At 46.5% G+C, this 24,840-nt stretch overlaps 1 protein-coding gene across 4 annotated transcripts in view; it reads right to left on the reverse strand.

Moving 5' to 3' along the window:
• Positions 1-24,840, reverse strand: part of rnf220a (ring finger protein 220a) — a 156,480-nt gene that overhangs the window by 21,716 nt on the left and 109,924 nt on the right. For 2 of the 4 annotated variants that reach the window (XM_068568819.1, XM_068568817.1), the window contains exons 3-8: positions 17,222-17,351; positions 10,469-10,517; positions 6,621-6,716; positions 4,040-4,082; positions 2,083-2,129; positions 859-988 (exon numbers count right to left, since the gene is read on the reverse strand). In XM_068568819.1, the coding sequence (XP_068424920.1) occupies positions 859-988; positions 2,083-2,129; positions 4,040-4,082; positions 6,621-6,716; positions 10,469-10,517; positions 17,222-17,351 (495 nt within the window). Of the gene's footprint in view, positions 1-858; positions 989-2,004; positions 2,130-4,039; positions 4,083-6,620; positions 6,717-10,468; positions 10,518-17,221; positions 17,352-24,840 lie in introns of all 4 variants that reach the window. The other 2 variants (XM_068568816.1, XM_068568818.1) reach the window with 1 other exon arrangement.

Raw genomic sequence — 24,840 nt, forward strand, 5'->3', positions numbered from 1 at the left:
AAAAAAAAACATGCTCCGTCATCTATTCTTCCATTACTTTTCTTAAACTGAGTTTTTTTCCGCAGCATTGTCTCCAGGAAAACTAAGCAGCGCATCGCATCAAACTTAAATTTTGCTTCCATTACAATAATATATATCCTATTGAATAGAGTAATCAAAACATAAATAGGAGATAAAATAGAGAGCTGAATCGGAGCGTGACCCAAAAGATCTGGTCTACATCCCGCAACTCGGCAAACCCTCAAAAAATTTCATTTTATACTCATCAAGTTTGCTAAAAGAAGCAGACAGCTGATTAAGGGTGTGATGACGAGTGCACGGAATTTAATTGTTTGCTGTAATATTTCAATTTAAACATCCTAAACCAATACAGGTAAAAAAATAAAAATAAACTAAAAACTGAGCCGAAAGGACCAAGAAGTGACGGTGACGGAGAGCTCCGCTGTATGCGAGGCGTGTCTCAAAGCGGCCCCGCTCCCCGGTGACCAGCTCTCCCATCCACTTCTATAATTGCATTTCTGGGCGCGCACACTCACAGGCGGTGGTGACCAGCGGGTCAATTGCCCAGCTAAATGTGTTTTCCTTCCCCTTTTGCTAAGAGGGTTGCGTGTGTGTGTGTGTGTGTGTGTGTGTGTGTGCCCCCGCGAGCCAAGCTGACCCCGGGCGAACCGACGGTGCCGCCGGCTCGCTGGCACCACTCGCAGTCTTCTTCAGTCACATTCGCCGGACGGGAACGGCGAGGGGGTGATGGATGAGCAAGAGAAGCAGAGGGGCCGACCCCGTCATGCGTACAGTCGACGTGACATAAAACCCAGGGCAGTGTGTGTGAGAGGTGTGCTTGTGTGTGTGTGTTCGTACCTCTGAAGCCTCCCTCCAGCAGAGCCGTCGCTCTGATCCTCTTTTGCCCCGCCCACTCGTACTCCTCAAAGCCCCGCCCATTATCTCCGTCCATGTCTGCAGAGTCGTCGTCGCCTAGCGCTCCCTCGCGCTGACACACACACAAACGGGGACACACGTTAATCACAGCGAACGCGTCACATGCAGGCCTCTTTTGTTTTTGTTCTGTTTTTTTGGAGCACATGGTTTTACTGTTTCAGAATAGCGGCACGGTGGAAGATAGGCCGCATCTCCACAGCACGCTCTTCCCCGTACCCAACCAAGACCAGCTGTGATGAGCATTCTGTCTGCAGTCCAAATAGTTAAATACATCTTAAAAAAGGTCTTCATGTTGTCAAAATGCTGTAAAAGAAGAAAAAAAAAAGTGGAAACTAAACAAATTAACTATTTTACCTGAGAGTGGTTTCAAATGAACTCCTTTTGACAGAAGCATTGTCCAAAATGATATTCAAGTTGACTTTATTAAGCCAAAGTAATGTTTTTTTATGTTAAACTTGCAGTACGGGCACCTCTAGGTGTGAGACTCGCCACAAACACAGCTGGTGCGGCTCGGAGCGTGCTGGTGGAGAAGGACTCTGTTAGTGTCTCTACAGCTAGGACAGCGGTGGGTAAGGTGAGAGAGAGGAGGGGTGGTGGTGGTGGAGGCGGTTAGTGGTGAGTCGCCGCCGGTGTCGTCTTTTGATCGTTCCGAGGACAGAATGCCAGCCGGACAACTATCCAAAACCCCAGTGAGGAAGTGATGGGGAAGAGAACCAGCCCGGGCGCTAAAGATGGAACGGTTAAGCCCGAAAACCCCAGCCGCATGCCAATGAGTGGGATGCGTCCAAGTCATATGGGATAAGCCTTCTACCTCCAAACAAAGTCCACACCCGTTTAGCGTCATTTGAAGGAACTTATTGGCGGCGGCCTGTACGGCACGTTATTCCCATATGAGGTGGTCGACATATACACGAGCTACGGTTGCTATTGGCTGGTATCCGCGTGTATGCACGGAAGGCATCTACAGGGGGAAGAGAGTAAAGAGGTGTCGGCGTCTACAGGAAAAGAAGGGTTGACAGACAGGCGGTCCGACCAGGGGGGGGGGTTTCAGAGGCCCGGGGGTTGTACCTGGATCAGGCATTGCTCCACATGTCTACTCATCTCCTCCTCGCTCCCAGTCAGTGGGGCGCTGCACAGCGGACATACCTGGCCCCCATCCTCAGGCTTCCTCCTCTTCATCTTTCCTATACGTGCTGCAGAGGGGCAGTCAAGGGAGACAGACAAGACACAATATTTTTAGTTTAAGAACCGCCACTTGGGTGCTCGAGCATGATTCCTTGAGGATTATTACTAATAATATATACATATCACTGGTTTCAAGGCACAGGAGAGAATCTAACACAGTTATTGGTAAAAAAAATAATTAAAAAAGACCTTGGGGGATGTGGATTTATGTGACACATATATTCCTAGAAGTCTAGAAACAAGAGCTGATCCGGCTAAACGTGGGCCTTCTGAAAGAAACGACAAGAGGCGGTGGGACGGTCTCGATCCCAATACCACCTCCCACCCACACTTAATTAGAAACTTAACAGAGCAGAACAGCCGTCACTGCGGCCCGAGTCGTTTTTTCTTAACTGTGAATGGCGCGCAGGGACATTAAGTTTTAGCTGCGGGGGGGGAGGAAGAAGGGACCACGGCGAGGAATGGTTGGAAAGGAGACAAGGCAAGACGCCATATGAGATGACAGAGGGAGCGTGGTTGAGAGGGTAAAGGAGAGAAACGGCCTCCTCTTCCGCTCCCTCCTCCTCCTCTTTGCCAATTCTCTCCTGACGCTAATCGAGGGGAGCATTGTTAAATAGAGATGGGAAAAGGACCGCTAATTAGGTACGGCAGGTATCTCTGCCCCCATCAGCCGTTACGCTCCACATGAGAACGATTCCTGGTTTCACACCAGGGCAGAGAGAGAACGTAATGGAGGGCGAAGTTTAAATAAGTTTAAATTCTCTGGTCACGGGGCGCCTCGAGGCTTGAAACACTGAAGTTCTTGCCGCAGAGACAACAACATGGTAATAGAGTATTTTCGGTAAACGTTGCGACGTAAAAAAAAAGTTGTATTTTGTAGCACGGCTAAAAGAACACGGTCAACTAACATGTCTTCAATATAATGTAGAGATCAGACCGTGGCAGACCACGTCTCGGTGGCTGCGTTCTATTCCGAGTGTCTCCATTAGGAACGCAGCCATCGATCAATTTATTTTCCAATGTAACATAAAGCTCTGCCCAAGTTAGCCGGTGTTTGTGATTCGAAAAGAAGTTAGAAACTCAGGGTCCTTAACTTAAGAGTTGTATTCTTAATATGTATGTCACAGAGCTAAGAATACCAAATTTCCCAAATGTTATTGAAAGAAAAAAACAAGTCTATTGTTCCCTGCACAATAATGTTAAAATAAATAAAACAATAGATATGGCAAATGTCCATACTCTACTCGTGAAGCAGAAATAACAGTTTTACTTCACGTTGCTAAATATTGATGTTTTCTTCTAATATAGTTTGAAGCAAAATAACACGTTCACATTTTGCTTTGTGTTTTACAGAAGTGAAGGAATTTTCTGGCTACCTGGGTTATAAAATACAGATGACTTTAATTTGCACACAATCTATTCCCCCGCTCCAAAAATATGGATGCTTACGTTTCAAACTTGGGCTACAAACCCAACAGTTGAACCCTCTAAAGGAGCTGCAGGGTCACATGACACCAGTAATGAGGGTTGATGGATCAACTGACACCTGACCTTAATATACAGTAGCAGGAGATGTTGCCTTATACACATTACCATTATATAGTTACATTGTATGCCAACTATTTTTCACCCCTGTGCCTCAGAACCAGTGATATTACATTGTCATTTGTGGTGATGATGAATTCCTCTTCTTATGGAACTTTACTACAAAGTACATACACAGTAGATGCTTAAATACCATACTATATATTTAAAATACAATATATTTTCCCAACTTATTTTACTTTAAACAAATCATATAAATAATGTTGTATATATGTATTTTACAAAAACGTTCATGACAGTACAGTACACACTTTTAATAACATGTAATGCGTGTCAATAAGCACTGGGGAGATGGACGCTGTGTCTTACGTACCATTCAATCTCGTTTGCCTGTTTGCTCGGACTCGTAAAAATGTCTGTAAGCAGAAGTGAGGGAGGAAAGAGAGGGAGGAGGAGACACGTTAGATGATGAACAAACAACACAACATGCTTGCGAGCACAATTACAACTTCTCGGAGTGGGATTGCTGTGGATGCTGAGACCGGGGGCTAGTGTAAACTAAACCTACTTCTCTATTGTTTTCCTCATCCTCCATGGCTGTCGGGGCTCACTCATGGCTCTCTCTCTGCGGGCCACCACAAAACTCACTCCTGCGAACCGCCCGACTGAGTGTCCGGGGGCCGCACATCGCTGCGAACCGAAGCCTGAGTCTAAATGTCGGCGCGGATGGGAAAGGATTGAAAGTGGCGCTCGCATCGGCAGAGACCGCTCGTGTCCGACGCCATGTTGGCTTGTTGTGATCACGTGACGCGCGGGAGACGGAAATGGGGGGAACGTCACGTGTCGTTGCGGCTGCTGACCGCTAGGGGGAGGCAGCGGGTTTTGTTCAACGGGCTGCGTTTGATTAATGGGTTTGGAGCTCGACACACACACACACAGGCATGTGCAAGACGCACAACTATTGTGCTGCTGTTGATATACCACAACGAAAAGGGAAGTCAGGGGAGTCAGAGACGTTACAGAGCGGGACAAGTTGGTGTTTGGTGACACTACTGGTGAATAATGTAATGAGATATCACCAAGAAACTTCCCCAGTCGATTACTTACATTTAAATATGACATGTTTGAAGATGCAATACGGACACTATCTTATAAAACATGTGTTCATGGTATACATTACAGAGCATAAATCTGAACTTTGGACAAAGCCACGTTCAACATTATTTTCATTTAGCTGACGCTTTTATCCAAAGCGACTTATAAAGTATTGTTTCATTTTGTCAACATATTAGAGTCAAAGTGATTTTACAGAAGGACTATTTGATTTATCCTTTTAATCCATATCAATGATGAGACAAATCAAAAAAAAAATCTACAGCCATAATAAAATCTGTTTTAGCCACGTGTTTAAGGATGGGATGTTCTATGAACCAGGCGATAAATAATATACATGAACAAACCCCTCTGTAAAAACCTCAAGATAGGAATAGAGTTTGTAAACTCTACTGAAGTGGAGGTGAAAACAACCTTTACAGCTTTTTATTGTAAAATTACATAGATATACTAATACCATAAAACTTCCTTACCTTTTCAAAAATTGTATTTGAATTTTTTAATACAAATTGTCTGAAATGTTATGTTAAAATATGCAAATACGGCATAATCCAGTGCTTCCCAAACTAAGGGTGTCACCGGTTTCTTTGTTTCCACTTCATCCTGTGTTTTTTCATCGTAACATCTGCAATAGTAGGCTACATTGAAGTGAAAAGTAGTGGGGTAGAAGTATAAAGTACCTCAAAATTGTACAGCACTTGATTAAATATAGTCAGTTACTTTCCACCACTGGCAACAATTAATTTCTGCATTTATCTGATGAATGATGAACATTTGGGGTCTTTCAGAAGGCCCGGGGGTGAATTCCCTTGTATAGCATCATTAAAAGTATAGGACTGAGAAATAAATTAAGTGAGGTCAGATCTCCACTTCTGTGGACCTCAGGTCTACTGGGATTCAAACCCCTGAGGCCGGTGCGTCTTTAGCTTTGTGCTTACTACAGCATCCCCGGTTGCGGTTACGGATGCCCCCTCGTTGACACGGCAACAGTGAGTGGGAGACGGCCCCCTCTCATCGCCGGCCCAATCGTCCATCAGCGAGAGCCGACGAGCAGCCGGGCCTCCTCCTCCTCCTGTTCTCCTCGCCCTCCGTCCGTCTCCCCTCCCCGCCGACCGCTTGAGTTATCGGCCCACTTGCCTCGCGTGGCCACTACTACGGTATCATTATGATACACTCATTGCACGGCCGCGGATAGGTCAGGGTTTTCTTCAGGGGAAAGGAGGAGGTAGAGAGGAAGGGAGGACCGACTGACAGGCACGGAGGAGTCCGCCACCGGGTGGTAAAAAGAGTCACCATTGACTTTATCATTTGTATAATATAAGGTGATTTCAGCAGTTTCACTTAATGAGAAAATCTACTTTATCGCTATAAGGTCTTTATGAGCTGTGTCATCCTGGACGTATGGATGTAACGTCTGTGTGGACTTAATAGTTCTTATTTTATGGTGTGAGGGGGGAAACCCACTTAACCCAGAGATACATCATGACCAGAAGAATTACCCGAACAAACTTTGATGAATTTAAGAGATAAAAGCAATGGGAGGGGGGGCTTTCCAGACATCTGAGATTTAAGGAGATTGGCCTGCTGGTCAACGGAACTGCTGAGAGGGCGTAAAAGAAAAACAAAATTGACCGTAATCCTTTGCTGCTACACTGTTATCTTTCTCATGGCGTTCGGAAATTTCACATATCTTGAGAAAATAATCTGACCAAGCGACCAAATGTCCTGTCCCCACAATGTAGCTGGATATAAGGGGCACCCAGGACGGAATGGTGTCAATCTATGTGTGTGTGTGTGTGTGTGTGTGTGTGTGTGTGTGTGTGTGCGGCAAAGAGTTTGACCTGGTATCTGTCGGAGTGGTGGGCGTCTTCGGAGGACATCGGCGAGACCACAGGAGACTCTCCCTCACGCTTGATGTGCACCGACAACAGCATTGACTAGAGGGAGAGAAAGAGAAAGAAAATGTCTTCTATATGCAGATGATCTTGTTATTATATCAGCAGAGTCTGTCTTTCGCTTGACAGCTGCAGCATGGGACGGATCAATAAACATGGACAAGAAAAGAGTAATGCGGTTTGAAAAAGAAATTCAGACCGAAGGAAAACAGATACTCTTTCACCGTTGGCGAGAGAACGGCCCTTCACGCCGCCGCCCACGCCATAGCTTTGGCCTGAGACCATTCAGGTGATTTACCACGAAGGTCCATACAAGCTCAATGCAACAAGTGGAAACCGATACATTGTTCTGAAGAATACACGCATGTGCTGGCTGCTGAAACTTTCATTGGGAGAAGCGCGGATCAAAAACGCTGATAGTTTCAGTTCTGGCGTGGACGCTGCTTGGTTTTGGCTCGACTGTTTTCAACAAGCACGGAGGAGCTCACGGATGTTCTGTTATTGTTTTAGTTACCAACTGTAGCTTTAAGTGTCAGCTTTGAATGGAGTCAAAGTGTTAATTTAAGTGTAAGTTCTGACTTGAAGTATCAGTTGAAATTTGAGTGCTGAAAGGAGTTTGAGATTCAGCCAAAGTTGAAGCACTGAAAAGAGTTGAGCTGTGCAACATCCTGAAGGAAATTAGCACAAATTCCAGTGTGTTCAGGGCAAGACAATGTAAGCAAAAGTGTCATCAGAGGAGCAGCAGTTGGTATGTCATTTGATGAGTAACACATGAAACTTGTTGAAGAGTAAGAGATGAAAACAGCTGAAGAGTGAGAGCAGTTGAAGAGTACAATATGAAAGGAGTTGAAGAGCAAGAGATGAAATGAGTTGAAGAGTAACAGACGAAAGCAGTTGGAGAGTACGAGATGGAAGCAGCTGAAATTACAATTGATACGTGCTAAAGTCAAAGCAAAATGTATAATTACCGTAGAATGTTTGACCTTGTTGTTTGTATCAAATGAATACATATAAAAAGGACAATATCTCATTTCTAGTCTAACATGTAAAATGTATTTTTGTATTAAACAGGTTTTACACAGAGAAGAAAAAACTGGGAATGGGGAATCTTTACCCTTGGGAGGATTTCAATAGCGTTATTGCCACAGATGCTGGGAGCGCCACGTCATTGATGATAACTGTAACCTGCCTGACTTTGTCTATAAAGTCCCTTCCACTGATTAGAGTTAATCTTTATGGGACGATAAGAGGAGTTAGGGAGGGAACGAGTGATTGAAAAGAGAGGGAAGAAAGGGGGAAAGAGGAGGAGGAAGGGTAAACATCTGAAAAGGAGGAGCCTAAATGTGTGACATTACGGGACACTGCCGTCCATAAATCGGTCTGGCAACGCGCGCACACACACACACACACACACACACACACACACACACACACACACACACAATTGCACGTATAAAACAATATCCTCCTCTAACCCACTCAGTTACAAAGACAATCCAGGGAATTCCTCAAGTGAACAAAGTAGATAATGATGGTAAAGAAAGAGAGGCAGAAGCAATATTACTTTTTTTTATAAGGCTTAGTCCTGACAAAGCTTTTCCTGTGCGTGTTTCTGTGTGTGTGTGTGTGTGTGTGTGCGCGTGCTTGTATTCCCATGTGTGACTGTGCTGCTGCTTTATTTTATTTCTTTACAAGGCAGCTATGAAATATTTGTATTTACAGTCGTCCCCTATTAATCAAGCGGAAAGGGGCAGAGCAGAGGCTTAAGTGCTCGACAGCAGTAATCTAATAATAATATGTGAGAAATGACCAACCTCCAGTGCTGCCACAGTAAATTGGACATTATGCATGATGCTTTTATGCCTCTGAGTGAGTGTGTGTGTGTGTGTGTGTGTCGTCTTTTTTCTTCTCCTCCTTTACCCAGGTTTAAAAAGGTCAGGACTCATTTACCTGGGGAGAGGCGTTCTGGGAATATGCTTAAGTTTTATCATTATAATTTGACATTTAACGGTATTCAACGAAGAGATTACAAATGGAGATGTTTCATTGAAATTCTTTGGTCTTTTAAACCAACCAATTAAATCCACATGCAAAAAGATCCGCTGCGTTTTAAAGCCACATTCAGGTGAGTTACTGGATTAACACCTCATGGCGCGGAAATTTGAAGTTCACATTTGGCCGTAAAGACTGTAATAAAGTTTGTTTTTTTGTGAATAATGCAAAGTAAAAAATAAAGCGTCTAAATGTGTCCACGATCACGTGCGGTGGTGGAGTGTCCAGCGTGTGCGTGGTCACGTGTTTTTCGGTCAAACCCAATCTCTTTAGCTCAGCAAGGAGGACACAATAAGGAGGTGCGCTGGGGTTAATCTCCGGTCCAGCAGGGGTGGGTGCTGCATACCGCGGAGGAGGCGGCGACCAACAGGCCTTGTGTGCTTCAGACTGGCCCCCCTCTCCATTCTCCACGGCCTGCCGCTGAATACTAAGCGACGGCGGTGGGATGCGCAGTCACGGCCGGAGAGGGGAAGGCCCTGCTCCGCCTGCCATCCTCCAGCACGAGCCCACCCACAGTGCTGTGAGTGGGCTCTCTAAGCCGGGGGGTCAGCACCCGAAAGGTGTGTGGGAATGAACCTCGAATTGCTTTAGAGCTCTCATGTTGCATTCATGTGCACGTCGGATATACGCGTTCTGCAGTGGGGTGTCTGACTTTCACGTGGTCTTTGGTTGGAAAGGAAAATGATGATTGCTTTGGGGGTACTTTCAGGGAACATTGACACTTCTTAACAGTAATGAAGAGCAGAGTATATATCTATATCTATATCTATATCTATATATATCTATATATATATCTATATATCTATATCTATATCTATATCTATATCTATATATATATATATATATATATATATATATATATATATAGTATATACTATTGTAGGGACCACCACTGACTAGCATTCACATGTCTATACAGCGCTAGCCACTAGAGGTGTACTGAATGTATACATAACCTGCTTAAGGAAGTGAAGTGTGCAGTTAGTGACCGTGTGGGCTGGTGATGTAGATGGCAGCAGGGGGCGGGGCTTAGCAAAGGGCCAATTGCACGTTGTCAGCCATGTTGGATTACGTTTCGGGATGACAGTTTGAGCAAATATGTACAAAACATTTATGAAAGTGCAGCTTTCAATCTACTATCCAGGCGTTATGTTTAGGACAGACAGGACTTCTTTTCTTCGAAACCCGTCTTCGTCGGGCAGCTGGCGACGTGTTCAGATGAGTCAGTGGAAGCAGACGCTATAAGGGAATACCCACTTGATGGATTCCTGAATCTGTCCCCCCCCCACAATTTGACGCTATCTGTCCTTTTCTTCAGCTGTTTTTTTTGTCTGCCTGCCTGCATGTCGGCCTCTCTAATTGGAACAATCACAGCACAGTGCCTCTCGGCTCCGCTGCCCGTTGGACCACGGGAGACTGGTACTTCAGCGTGTAAAGATATGAGACAGAGGCCTTACAGTACAGCTGATTTCCCCCTTCTCAGTGCAGCAGAGAGGAACAGAGGCATCGGAGCAACAGCGCTGACACACGGACAGCAAAGAGCTGCACCACATGCCATGGAAAAAACAGTCACAATGTTGTAGTCACACATCTTATTTTCTATTCACTCTTGATACATTTTCTTCTCCTTTTTCTTTTTTTTGTGTGCATGCGATGCATACTTGATGTCGGGCCTGTGGGAAAAGGTGAAATTCAAAATACAGACATTCTGCTACGTGAGAAGAAATGGAGGCGGGGCTCACCTTCGGGGTTCCTGGAGTAGCTGCTCCATCCTTTTGTGAAGGATTCTTACTGCAAGACATAAAGGAAGACACAAGTACAATTCAGTGGCCTTGCTATGATATGTATGGCACAGTTGAATCTGGTTTGAATATCTCACATTATTGCTTTTGGAAGGTGTATTTGCCCGCCCCAGACATAGTTGGAAATCCGGGGCTATCAAGGAGTTTTGCTAATAGGCAACTCTACACCAATAGACTAGATTTGATTTTCCACTCTCGTCCCACGGTCTTCAGTCCCCCCTCCCTCCCTCCTCCCTATCCCCCCCTCTCCCGTCGATCCGTCTATCTCCCGCCACTCTACTTGACGGTAATTGAAAACATTGCTGCAGATGTCAGGATCACTAAGAAAACGTCGGCCGGGCGTTGTCCGCCGAGGCAATCATTCTCCACATTTGTCACGTCACGCATACTGTTGGTCGCGGTTTAGTGAGAGCGGGAACGAACCGGTTTCAGCGGTGATGCGATTTGGCAGCGCAGTCGGCCTGCGGGGGAGGGGCGGGGGCGGAAGGGGGGGCATTTAAGATTGCAGATGAAGACTGATGGAAAGTCAAAAATGTCTCAATTGGCCAACAAAACAGACACTTTCAATTCACACATTGCTTTATTCTCACATTTTAACCCTCCTATTCTTTTCATTTGCTTCCCCTCTTTCTTCCTTCCTTTCCTTTTTTTGTTACATTTTCCCTCTCTCTCTCTCTCTCTCTCTCTCTCTCTCTCTCTCTCTCTCTCTCTCTCTCTCTCTCTCTCTCTCTCTCTTCTTCTCTCTCTGAGGATTCAATGTTCAATACTTTATTGCCATATCAAAATTGATCAGAATTTGTCTTCCCCCCCCCCCCCCCCCCCTCTGAGATACATCTCTCCGCGCTTTCCGGAGCGTTGCGGCGGCCTCTCAGCGGCGAGTTGACAAAGCGAGACAGGGTTGTCATGTTTGCTTTGAGACCCTGTTAGCACTCCAGACCCCCTCGGACACGGAATTGAGCGTGACCTCTAATCTGACAGCATGCCTTGGTAGACAAGGGATTTCCTTTTTCAATGGCTGGATGGGTGGATAATAAGAATAAGAAGCCTTATTTATATGTCACTTATCTGGGAGAAGATTTTACAAAGTGGCGCACAGGAGCAAGGCCGGGAAAAATATGAGACAGGGAGGGATGTAATGCATAGCTGCACAGAGACAGGGAGGAATGGATGATGAGCTGGAGGGGTGGACGCATTGTGAGAGAGTGTTTTCCCTTGGACACATTTTGTGATGTGGAGTGTCATTCATGTTCTGACACTATCACTTGCTCTTTCAATTCCGTGGGTGAAAAGTCCACGGATTTAAAGAGGAACTCCGTTGAGTTCACAAATAAAAGGTCAGTTTAACACATGTGGAGTACTACTAAACAGCTATTTAAATAATGCATCCACAATTTTTTACTACTATTGTCAGGTGCCCATGTGAACATTGAGTCAGGTTTTTAACCGTAGAATGTGTAAGAAGTGGACGTGACGTCACACACTGGTTTGTGGAGTACGATTTTGAAGCCTTGAGTTTGGCATTTTTGTCCGTCAGCATTTATATATATATATATATATATATATATATATATATATATATATATATATATATATATATATATATTTCAACTAGAAGTGAGAGAGAGTGAAGAACACTGTGGTAGCGGCCTGTCAATCAAAAGGTAGCCCCGCCCTTAATCATTTGGCTTTATGGTCTATTTGACTTTAAGTGGAGCCTAATATACTAAATGTACATCATGCTGCATTGAAGAAGACTTCAAACTAGAGATTGAGACCATAAACTCAAACTGGGTTAGCTAACAGCCCAATTTGAACACTTCTGAGTTTAAGATGAGTTTATAACATGCTTTTATTAAAAAACAAAGAAAGGTGAAAACACATCAGAAAAATATTGATATTATGACTTATGAGTTGACATTTTGATCGTCACTAGTCCTCCATCTGATGCGACTGATTCCTTTTTGATCTGCGATGAGTCGCGAGCGCATGTGGGAGCGTGCACGTGTTGCAGTGTACAGTATATACTGATGTGATGTACAGATGATATAAATGAATTAAAAGCGTTTGGTGAATATGTCTGTGAAACTGTGTTTGCGTCTGTAAATTGCCTTGCCACTGTGTGTGTATGTGTGTGTGTGTGTGTTTGTGTGTGTGTCACACACACAGCGGGCCTCACCTCCATTCAAAGAGAATAAACACGGGTGACACAGTCAAGCTGCTGTGTAATGCAGGGGAACCTGCCAACAACCCACACCTGCCTATCCCCCCCTTTTTTTATCTCTGTCTCTGCTGTCTCTCTCTCCTTCTCCCTCCATCTCTCTTTTATTCATTACCTGGAACCTCTGCAGAGGCATCAACAATAACAGCCACCTCCACCTGCTTGTTGACAGTGTCAAACAGCGACAAGAGGAGGAGGGGGGAGCGAAGGGGAAGAGAGAGCGGGAGAGAGGACAGCAGTTGCACGCCTGCCACGATGGGAGAAAATTGCCACGGTGACAGAGGGGGTGATAGAGAGATGAAAGGGAGTGAGAAAGAGGGGTGGGGGTGTGGAGGTAGAGAAGGAGATGAAATGTGAGGCGAGAGAGGGAGAGCGGGCGACATAAAGAGAGAGATCGAGCTAGGGAAAGATGAAGGGAGACAGGAAAAACGAGAGAGAGAAAGAGAGGGATTGACGGGAGAGTCGGTGTGTCGCCCGCCTCCTCTCGCAGCTTCAACACGTCTGTTTGCCCGGTTCTATGAATTTTTGATGGGGAAGGAGTGTGGTGGGTTTGGGGGGGGGTTTACAGGGTTGGAAATTCCAGCTGCCTGCCATGTCAAAGCGACGAGGGGAAAGAGTGTGGAAATGAGCGGCACATCAAAGCGAAACAAACACAGAACAGACAGACGGGGAGAAGAAAAAAAAGATAGCGAGACGAGAGACGGGAGACAAAGCAATTTAAGAGGTGTTGTGGTAATGAGGCCACGCGTGTGAACAGGGGGAGGACAGGTGAGGGCCCGTGGGCGCTCACAGACGGCACAAGGATGACGGCACGTTGCTATGGCGCGTCATGCGCTGCCCTCTCTGAACTCGCTGTGACCCAAAGGAGGGCCCAAACAAGAGGTAGCCACTCAGCTAGCGGGTCACACAGCTAGCGGGCCACGAAGCTAGCGAGCCACGCAGCTAGTGGGCCGGGCCACACAGCTAGTAGGCCACGCAGCTAGCGAGCAAGGCAACACAGCTAGCGGGCCACGCAGCTAGCTGGCCACGCAGCTAGCTGGCCAGGCCACACAGCTAGCGGGACACGCAGCTAGCGGGCCATGCAGCTAGCTGGCCAGGCCACACAGCTAGCGGGACACGCAGCTAGCGGGCCACGCAGCTAGCGGGCCATGCAGCTAGCTGGCCAGGCCACACAGCTAACGGGACACGCAGCTAGCGGGCCATGCAGCTAGCGGGCCATGCAGCTAGCTGGCCAGGCCACACAGCTAGCGGGCCTCCGAAGTCATTATAGGGGATAACGGGGGTCGTTAGCATGGTTTGGCCCCTTGCGGCTCGCGTTGCCGCAGTCGTGAAAAGGGAGGAGTGTCGAGACGGGTGAGTGGAGGGACTTTCAGGAGGTTGTAAACCAAGGTAACCCTGGAGGAAGTTTCTTAATGTACTTAATGTGGACCAGTGGGCTGATCTGTAAACCAGGGTTGAATCTGCATCAATCCTCTACTGAGTTTGACTGACAGCTAGCAGGGAGCTCGGCCCCTCCCACCTAAGGAAGAGAGAGAAAGAGAGAGAGAGATGAATAAGTCCTTTTTCAGTGGGAGTTGGGTGGAATGGATAGAAGGAGGAATGGAGGGATGCCGCTTGCCTCGAGACGCTGATTGCTTTTTGCCTTTTTGTGTCGTCTGCCGGAAGAGGTGGAATGGGGGCGAGGGGGGCTCACTCTCGTGGAGGCAAATTGATTATGGAGGAGGAGGAAGATGAGGAGGAGGAAAATGAGGAGGAGCAGGGGTACGTAGAGGAGGAGTGCTGGTGGGGGTGATGGGGTATGTAGATTACCTTGCCCCCACGAGCCACCTGACGTTTACAGGGCATGATAGATTACCATTTGCTCTACTGTGTGTGTGTGTGTGTGTGGGTGTGTGTGTGTGTGGAGCCATGGCCCATGAACGAGCGACGAAGCCCACAGTCACCAGAGAGGACGTGGTGGCAGTCATAATCAAAGCGTGGCGAGGGGGCGAAGGAGAACAGCACAGAACAGAAGAGAAGATGCTGGCAGAAGGAGAGGCCAATGGGCATATATATATATATATATATATATATATACATATATATATATATATATATATATATATACATATATATCAAAAAGCACACACCCATGCATGCATATATGCACGCGCGTTTCGTTTTCCATACCAACGGCTCTTTCGTTCAGTGAGCGCCGGCCGTCATTAAAGGCAGATTTACTACAAATTGGACCAAATTCCCACTGTCACTTTCAATGATGGCTGCCACCATGCAGAGAGCCGGGGAGAGGGAGAGCAAGCGTGCACATGCGCATGCATACACACACACACACACACACACACACACACACACACACACACACACGCACACACACACACACACACATACATGAACACTTTTATTCTATCTCCTGCTTCCATTTCATTTGACACACATACAAAGTCACATTTTATGTTTGCATGTGTTTGTCAAAGGAACATCTCCATCAAAATATCTTTAAATTTGATCTTTTGCATCTTTAGCCCCTCCCTTCCTCTCCTTTTTGCATTTATTTATTTATTTTCCTGTGTGTGTACGTGTGTGTGTGTGTGTGTGTGTGTGTGTGTGTGTGTGTGTGTGTGTGTGTGTGTGTGTCCGTGTGTGTGTGTTCACGTTTTGGACGGGTTAATGGCGAGTAGGTAAATCAGCCAGCCGTGACGTTAGCCACCATCCCATCATCTCACCCGGGGATGATGCTATTTCCTTAAATAACTGTGTGTGTGTGTGTGTGTGTGTGTGTGTGTGTGTGTGTGTGTGTGTGTGTGTGTCAGTGTGTGCTTACAAAGTATCTCAGACCCAAAGAGTGAAGGGCAGACTACTAACCTTTATTAATTATTGAAACACACACACACACACACACACACCTCACTATATCAGACAACGACAGATGGATGAATGAACCTCACTCAGCTCTCTCATGTGATCTATTCTATTTTTTACTGTTCTATTCTTCTTTGTCTTTTTAAGGGTTTGAAACTCTTTTAGCTGCCTTACTCTTTCTCTTACCTCCTCGAAGTCAGGGATGATGTATTTTGCTCGGCCCACACAGGAAGCTGGCACTGCGCTGGTTCGATCAGCAAAATGCTAATGTTTGTCAATTATTGCTAAAAAATGCAAATGCAATGTATAATGCAAATCACAGATCTTTTTTGCAGTTGTCATTTTCGACTCCTTCCGCGATTCTTTTGCTTAATTTTGAAGGTAACCGCATCCTCTCCTCCTCGCAAAGCCGAGGAGGACGGTTGGTTTCTCGCAGGTTCTCAAAAACCCTTTCCTGAGGCCGATGAAGAAGGAACCACAGGATCGAGGGGGTAAGGCGAAGGAACAGTGAAAACGGGAGTCAAGGAGAGAAAAAATGTGGGAAAAGCAGGAAAAAGAAGATGAAAGGAGACAAATGGGGGAGCAAGAGGGCAGATGAGGAGAATGGGGGCGAGAGGAACGAGGACAGGGGACAGATGAGAGGAGGAGGGGTAAGGGAGGGAGGTGTAAACGGGGGTAAATGAAGTGTGATTTTATGTGGGGTGACGCTATCTGTCGCCCCGTCCCTCCAGGTTAATGGGGACTATCATAAAGCTGGGCCGCTAAGGTGGACGCCGGGTCACACACAAACACACACACGGGGCCACACACGTTCTGTATGTACACAAACACACACACACACGACGTGCGGTCAAGGTGAAATATGGATCCTAATGGTTGTGTCCCATCGTTAAAAGGGCTTGGAGTTGATTTATCTGCCGTAAAACAGCTCGTGCAACTGTCCAGAGGAGAAGCACGGTGGGCGGGTGGGGGGTTGGCGACGAACTTGAGGTCACAGGTTTGAATCCTAATCCCCGCAGGAAACACTTAGCGTTACGTCGACGGCATGCCGCTGCCTTTTATGCAGATTTATGGCGCCGAAATCTCGGCTCGGGAAGAACGGCGGTCAGCGGGCCTGACATAAAAGCTGAGTTAAAGCTCAGCCTCCAACCCTCGGCCGAAAGAAATACACATCTTTACGAGCCCGGTGAAGTATTGGTCGTCGGGATCGACACCCGTTTGATTTCTCTGCGTACGCGATGACGAGAGGCAGCGATGTGTTTTGCTTTGCCTTGGAAAAACACTGGAAACGCGGGGAATTTCTTTTTTAAAATTCTTTTTAATATACAGTGCCAAACAAATAACAAATAAAGGACTTTCACCCAGGAGGCCGCTGTCCTACCAATAGTAGACGCCGATCTTTCGATTGTCTCGTAAAGGGACGTAAGTTGTAAGGTAGTTATGGTTGTTCTAAGATGAACCAAGTACTCTTGCATGTAATGACTGTTCAAAAGATGTCTGGGGTACTGATGTATCCTGAGACTGGGGTGCAGAGACCAGATTTTTGGGGGGTACTGAGACTGGATGCTGGACCGTAAAAGACTGTGAAACATCATACACGCGTGTTTCAGGCCTACCTGAATGCGGCGGCGGTTAGCCTCTCTATCTCCGTCTCCATGTGTTCCTGTAGCTCTCCAGGCCTCAGCAGCACCTGGCAGATGGGACAGATTGGAGCCTGGCTGTCATACAGGGACATCTTCTTTTTACCTGGAGACAAGAGGGGAAGCAGGACAAAAGGGGGGGAACATCAGTACGTTTACGGGACAGATTTCAGATTGTAACGAGCACATGGATGCACACTGCGAGGTCTGTCTTTCATGATTCACAAAGATGAATCAAACGTTCCCGACTTTGTGTCTGGCGTGCCGTACACGCTCTGCAAAGTTGACCCGGCCGGCCTTGAATTTACCAAGGACACTCAAGCAAGGACTGTGTATTCATGCTGGCCTTGAACCCCAGTATTTGCTCTCTAAAAACCCCACACATGAAGTGCACGTGTGTTGTAATTCGGCTTTTACACACAGTCGGAAAAAGGTTGGAATAGAGTGCTGCACCGTCTCAGGCGTGTCCTCTCAGGTCGAAGCAGATTTAAAGAAGTGTCCGCTGTGGATGAGATAATGCTGTATAGAGTCTGCCAACACTACCTCACTTCATTGTCCTTGATCGGCAGGGCACAGGGCGGGGGCCCACCTGTGTGTGTGCAGTTCATTGTGTGTGTAGGGAAAGTGCGCACTTAGCAATTTTTTTTTTCTTTTCTTTTTTCTGCATGTTGTTGTCTTTGTGCCTTTGTGTTTGCGTGTGTGCGTAGCATACACCCAACTTTCTCAAGTTTGCCCTCATGTCCGTGCGAGCCGGCTAAAAATATAATCTATTGAAAGTGTCTCGGTGCTTAATGTCAGAGGACACTTCCTGATTTCCTGTATTTAGCCAATCAAACAGGCTTTTTTTAGTCCGAGGAACAATAGGCTCCGCCTCAGCCAGGATATCCCGTTTAGACTGCTTGTCACCACGGCAACGGGAGGACCAGGTGTGGGACACACACACACACACACTCCCTGTCCACATCTTGTCTTCGTCCTCTCTCTCTCTCTCTCTCTCACACACACACACATACTCGTACGTGCATCCCTCAGGGGACACGTACTCCTCGCTCACATATTGGTGTGTCAGAACAGTTTCCTGCAAGAGAACTCATCAACTAGTGGGGAACACACACACACACAAACACACGCACACACACACACACACACACACACACACACACAGACACACACACATGCACACCCCTCTTTCTCCTCCCCCCATTTCTCAGAGCGTGCGAGTGCATACCGGCCTCCCATTCTCCTGCACCGCTACTTAACACAGCCACAGCACTGGACACGTTAAGTGACTTTGAAAAATAGGTAATCGATTACTCTCCATCTCTGCCCCTCTTTCTCTTTTTCTCCCCACACCTATCCCTCCCATGCGCTCCCTCTCTCTCTTTCTCTCTCTCTCTGGCCTCATCCATTTCTAATTTTCTGCTCCCTTCCATCCATTTATTTGTTTCATTTCTCTCTCCTCCTCTCTCCTCTCCCTCATCTCCTCTCTGATTATTTCATTGTTCGCCACCCCCCCCTTTTTTCCCATCTTTCTTTATTTTTTCTGTTGCCCCATCACTTTCTCTTTCCCCTCATGTTGCTTGCCTTCTCTTCTTTCTTTCCCTCTCCTCCCCCCCAACCCATCTCCCCTTTATTGCTTTGACAAGATAATTTGAGTCATGCTGAAGCCGTCGCCATCCGCCACAGCAAACAAAGAGAGATCCAATCCCTGTCTGCAGCTGATGGGGCGCTCTCTATTCCGTGGACAAAACACACACCTGGAGGACACACACACACACACACACACACTAACGTATGCCCGCCCTTGATTATTTTTTTGCCTTTTGTAATGTAAAAAAAAAATCGTAAATACGTATTTTGCACACCGTCAGTTTACCTTCTTTTTTTCTTGTGCATTTCAATGTGAGACAATTTTCCTTTGCATTGTGCAATGTTGTTGAACTATTGTTTGTGTTATTCCCAAAACAGTGATGAAAAAGGAACCGTAGATGCCTGGCTGTGACAATGCGTTGATAAGAGAAAGTGGAAGAGTTTTGTTTGAGTTTTGTATTTGAATTCAGCTGTTTATGCAAAAAGATAAAGAAAAAGGGCTTGAAAACAAAAGTGTTCACGCTCTCAAACTGCACTCGCTCCGATGTAATGGAACAGGCACAGACGTGTGTTCGAATGGGACGTTAGCTTTGCCGTCCGCTCGAGCCGGGAACTCGCCTCGAGCTCACCGAAACATGAAAGCGTGGAACAAAACCCCAAATTTGATTTGTATGCGACAAAATGTGAAATAAATGACGTGGCTCGGCTCTTTGCGGCTCAAACTGATTAAAAAAACGGTTCGACAACCAGCCGCCAATTCAGATTTCTGGGTTCTCGTCACGTCAGCGCGTGTGCAGCTATTAGAACACGTTGTCAAATCAGAGCGCCAGCGTTCCTTCCTGTTCTCCCGCCCTTTTTGTGTCACTCTCACCCCGCGCGCTTCTCTCTTTTCTCCCACCTATACGAGACTCTGTCTCTCCCTGAGGGGAGTGAGTGACGGGGAGAGGCGAAGGGACAGATAAATCCAAGGGGGAGGAGGAGAAGAAGAAGAAGGAGGATGGGAGAAAGAGGTGAGGGGGGGTTGATGTGATGTGATGTCGCACACCATGGCTTGTCAGTGCCTTAAAGATGATTAATGCTGGGGCAACACACACACACACACACACACACACACACACACACACACCTAAGAGCGTCCCACATGTCCTGCTTTGGACCTCACAGCTCAAACACACACACAAACCCTGCGGCGCAACACGCCGCACGTTTAATCTCAGAGAGCAGAGGGAGGGTGTCGGAGTCACAGGAGGGGAGAGGAGACAAGGGGAGGAGGGAGGAGGGGAGAGGGACAATAACAAGGAAATAGGCCTGACAGGACTTTTTAGCGTCGCGATTCTTCAGTGAGAATACTTGGACTGGCAGAGCGAACGCAGGGATGGATGGATGGATGGATGGATGGATGGATGGATGGGTGGAGGAGAGCAGAGAGGAGGTGCGCGTCTCTCTGACAGCCATGATGGAGTGCAGGCTTGAGGCCCCCCCGCCCCACCCCACACCCACTAATGTGCCAAGATGGATCGTCTCATCTTCTGTTTCTCCCTGACTTTCTTCCCGCCTTTCTTTTTCTCTCCATCCCGCGTCCGTCTGCCTCGCTGCCTCACTCACTCCATTCCTCCTTCACTTTATCTCCCTCTTTCCTCCCCTTTGTTTCTCCTCTTTTAGTTCCTCTTTCTTCTTCTGTCCTCATTCAATCCGATGCAGCCCATCTCCTCTCCTCCTTGGGTCCTGTTTTAAATATTTGTTTCTGTTGGTGTCACAAAACACGTCTGGCAGGAAGCACCTCTGGGATCCAGAGAGGCCCTGAATCCTACTTCATCAGATGTTGTGTACAGTGTGCAATAATCCTACATTTGCCTGCGATATGTCACGTGCACATCCTTCACTGTCAACGTCAATGTGTGTGTGTGTGTTTTAAATGTATTTGAACATCACAGACATCCATTGTATTGAAACCGGTCTCTAAAAAGCAGAAGTAATAAGTTGTTTTTCTGTGGCGGACATCTGATACACATCAGATCAAGATTGTAAGTATCAAGTTAAAAAAAAACACACGCAAGTGTAGTTTTTGAATAAATCTACATGACTGGATTTTTTTTTTTTATCAAAAAACTGTTCACTAATAATAATTTAAAAAAGTAGAAAAAGACTTAATAAACTACACTTAACAGGAAATACATTTTGTAATAAATGAGATGATGAGGAGTCACACACATGCGCACATGCACACGCACACGCAGACAGGTAATTATAGACACCAGATGGTGAGGAGGAGGGAGCTACATCATACGGAAGAGTGGAGAGCAAAGAGGACCCGTCCCTCCTTGTTTCACTTTTGCCCTTCCTTTCATCCTCATATTCTTCCTTTCCTTCCTTTACCACCTTTACTATCTATTATCTACGAGGTTCAGGCCTTGTGTTTTTCCTTCCTTCTTCCCTTTCTTTTTCTTCTCTTTTTTCTTCTTCTTCTATATTTTATGCCTTATTTCTTCTCATTAATTTTTTTCTGATCCTCCATATCCTTTCTTTGCATTGATACACTTCTAACCAGGCTTTAATGTTTCCTTCCTTCATTTACAACCTTTCTTCCTCCGTGGTCTGCCCCCCTTTTCTTCTTGAACACATATAAAGTATATATATATATATATATATATATATATATATATATATATATATATATATATAGATATATATATATATATATATATATATATATATATATATATATATGTATATATATATATATATAAACTTAAGTTAGGTTCCAGTAGCTCTTTAGCCAAAATGTGTCAAATGTCAGTCATCATGACACAAGTTGACTCCCTTTTAACACTTGAAACATCCTTTTTTTCAAACTTTATCTCCTCTACTGCCCACACACACACACACAAACACACACACACACACACACACACACACACACACACATACACTCACTCTGTCTCTCTGTCTCTCTCCCCTCTCCATGCGTCGCTTCGGTCCAGATGAAGTGGGAATCAATAGATGCGAGATAGCGCAGGCTCCCAGTCACAGACTACAATGGGCTGAGGTAAAAGGCCACCTCCAGAGAGGCCGGGGATTGTCAGCTCGATACCGGGCTCTCAATGGGGCCAGAGATAAAAAACCATTTGGGGTGTCCTCATGGCTCAATGGGCTAAGAGGCAAACCATGTCCTCACAACACTGTGGGCCCAAAATCCCATTTAATGACCTGTATTGCGTGTCATCCCATTGGCTTTTATCTCGCCCCTCGGGACTGTTCCTGGAACCAAAAAAACAGAGAACACTTCTGTGTGCCGTCCACCGGGTAAATGAATATTACGCTGCGGCAATCAGCAATGAAAGGAACCGCTTGAAATGAAAGAGTCACACGTAAAATTGAGGGGAAAAAAGCCCACACAGAAATGTTTTTTTTGTGTTCTTTGTATCCATTCTCCATTGTTCAAGTCCACTGCAACTGATCGAATCCACCTGTAAATGATACACAATCAGCTAATGAGGCCCGAGCATGTAAACTGGATTTAAGCACAACAGTCAGAAAAGAGGAGGGACAGATTTATGAGTTGGCACATGAGTTGGTGGGACGCGCACTCACACACACTACACACACACACGCACGCACCTACATACACATATGCACACACACTTTTCCCAAATGGAATTACAAAGTGTTTACATGTAGAGGCTGTTTTTCTGTCCTTGAACAGTTGTGTTCTCCTTGTTTGTGCCAAAACACACACACACACACACACACATACACACACAAACACACACACACACACACACACATACACACACACACACACGCCCCTCCAATCCCTCTCCATGTTGTTACCCTAAATGAGTTTTCTGACATGCATCAAGTGTTTATGCCGGCTACCCCTCTTTTCTCCTCGTTCCCCCTACGCCTTCCTCCTCTTCCTCTTCTTCCTCCTGCTCCTCCTCCTCCTCCTCCTCTTCCCCTTGTCTTCCATCGCCTCGCCACTCGTCCGGCCGGTTAGCTATAACACCCGCCAACATCGGTAAACAAGGAAATCTCTCAGCCGCGGCCCGGCGTGTAACCGCATTACCGCGCCCGATAACCTCTTCAAATAATGTGCGATAAGGGGAATTTGATTTGATTCACGGAAAAGGGAAAGAGGGCTTCTGCCCCCCCTCCCCTTCCCTCGGCCACCAAAGTCTCTCCCTCTTTCCTTTTCTTTATTTCTTTCTTTCCCTTCACCCCGCCATCGCGTCTCCTTCCTTTCACTTAGCCCGAGGGCTCTGGGCCTCCTCCTCCCTGTCTCATCCCCCCTTTATTCTCCCCCTCTCCAGGATGACACCGCCTCGCATCCACAATCAAATAAATCCCACCGAGGTGTCAGCCTTCATTTCCACTCTCCCCTCTCTCCCCCAACCGATGCAAGGTGAGGTGAGAGGCCCCCGTAAAGCCATCATCTCCATAATGGCAAATATGAGCCCTAAAGCCCAAAACCAGGGCGCTGCATTAACACAAATGGGACTAGCAAAGGTATGTGTGTGTGTGTGTATGTGTGTGTAGGTCTGCGTGTTTTTGTGTGTGTCTGCGTGTCTATGTGTCTGTGTGTCACCCTGTGAGGTGATATGTTTTTTTCTTAAGTGAGCTGTGATTTAAGCAGGCTAGACACTAGGCTGATCACTAGCTCTCTCTGTGTGTGTGTGTGTGTGTGTGTGTGTGTGTGTGTGTGTGTGTGTGCAAAATAGATGAGGCTGTGTGGCTCATTCAGAGGACATTTGATGAAATGGAACGGGGGTCAACTTCAGTTTGCCACCCGGGCAGCGTATTTGCTTCTACGTGTGTGTGTGTGTGTGTGTGTGTGTGTGTGCATGTTTTTTTCTGTGTCTGTTTAACTGCAGGCGTGCGCCCGTGTGTGTGTGTGTGTGTGTGTGTGTGTGTGTGTGTGTGTGTTTGCGCGTTTTCACTCCCTGACAATGATGCATGGCACTTTTAAATAGCACTCCTCCACGCCCCGCTCAAAACTCATCACCGGGCTCTTTTCGCTGCCCCCCCCCCCTCTTTCCTCCCGCCCCCGCGCTCCCTGGGGTTGTCACTTTTAGAAAAGCAAATGAAATGTCGGCGGCGGAGAGAGGAGGGATGAAGACAGGGCCAGATAGAGGGATTGAGAGGGGAAAGGTGTGTGTGTGTGTGTGTGTGTGTGTGTGTGTGTGTGTGTGTGTGTGTGTGTGTGTGGGTGTGTGTGTGTGTGTATGTGTGTGTGTGTGCAGCATGCTTGTTGTCTGTTTAAGCCAAGGGACTATTCCTCTGCGTGAACACAAGCACCGTGAAAAAGAGAGAAATGTAAATCGGAAGATGCATTTATTTTACATGGACGGGACATGAGAACACTGCGGCTGTTACTCCATGTAGAATATTCTTTCAATCTGTGACATGGAGAAGGTTTGAGCCCTGAAAATGGCATGGATAGATAAATAGATTAGTAGAAACACCAGAAATACAAATAGAAAGGGACAAAATGTATGAGACATTTTGAGGATTCGGAGAAAACAAAAGGGATACGGCATGACATGAGCGAGTGATAAATCACCCTGGTTCTGAACCTACGCTGATAAATGGTCATCTGATGAGTGTGCGTGTGTGTGTAGGTGTGTGTGTGTGTGTGTGATGTGGGCTTTACTCCTGGGACCCTGTTGCAGCGCGTGTCCGTCTGAAAGACAGCAGCGTGATGCTGGTGAGGTTACCTCCAACTACTGACAGCTGTTTATCCAATCAATCACCTTGTCAGTGTGTGTGTGTGTGTGTGTGTGTGTGTGTGTGTGTGTGTGTGTTTATGTATGTGTGTGTGAGAGAGACAGTGGCGAGGGAGAAGGAAGTAAATTAATGGAGCATTAACCAAGCACTGACCCGCAGAGCAGAGGCACAACTAGCCGCTATACTGGCTGGATCTCAATCAACACACACACACACACACACACACACGCACACACACACACACACACGCTATATGGCATAGTTTCCAATCTGCTGCAGGA

The sequence above is a fragment of the Clinocottus analis genome, unplaced genomic scaffold (genome assembly GCF_023055335.1).
Source record: "Clinocottus analis isolate CAN_PGR_092001 unplaced genomic scaffold, fCliAna1.0.p SCAF_11, whole genome shotgun sequence".
NCBI classification, from domain to species: Eukaryota; Metazoa; Chordata; class Actinopteri; order Perciformes; family Cottidae; genus Clinocottus; species Clinocottus analis.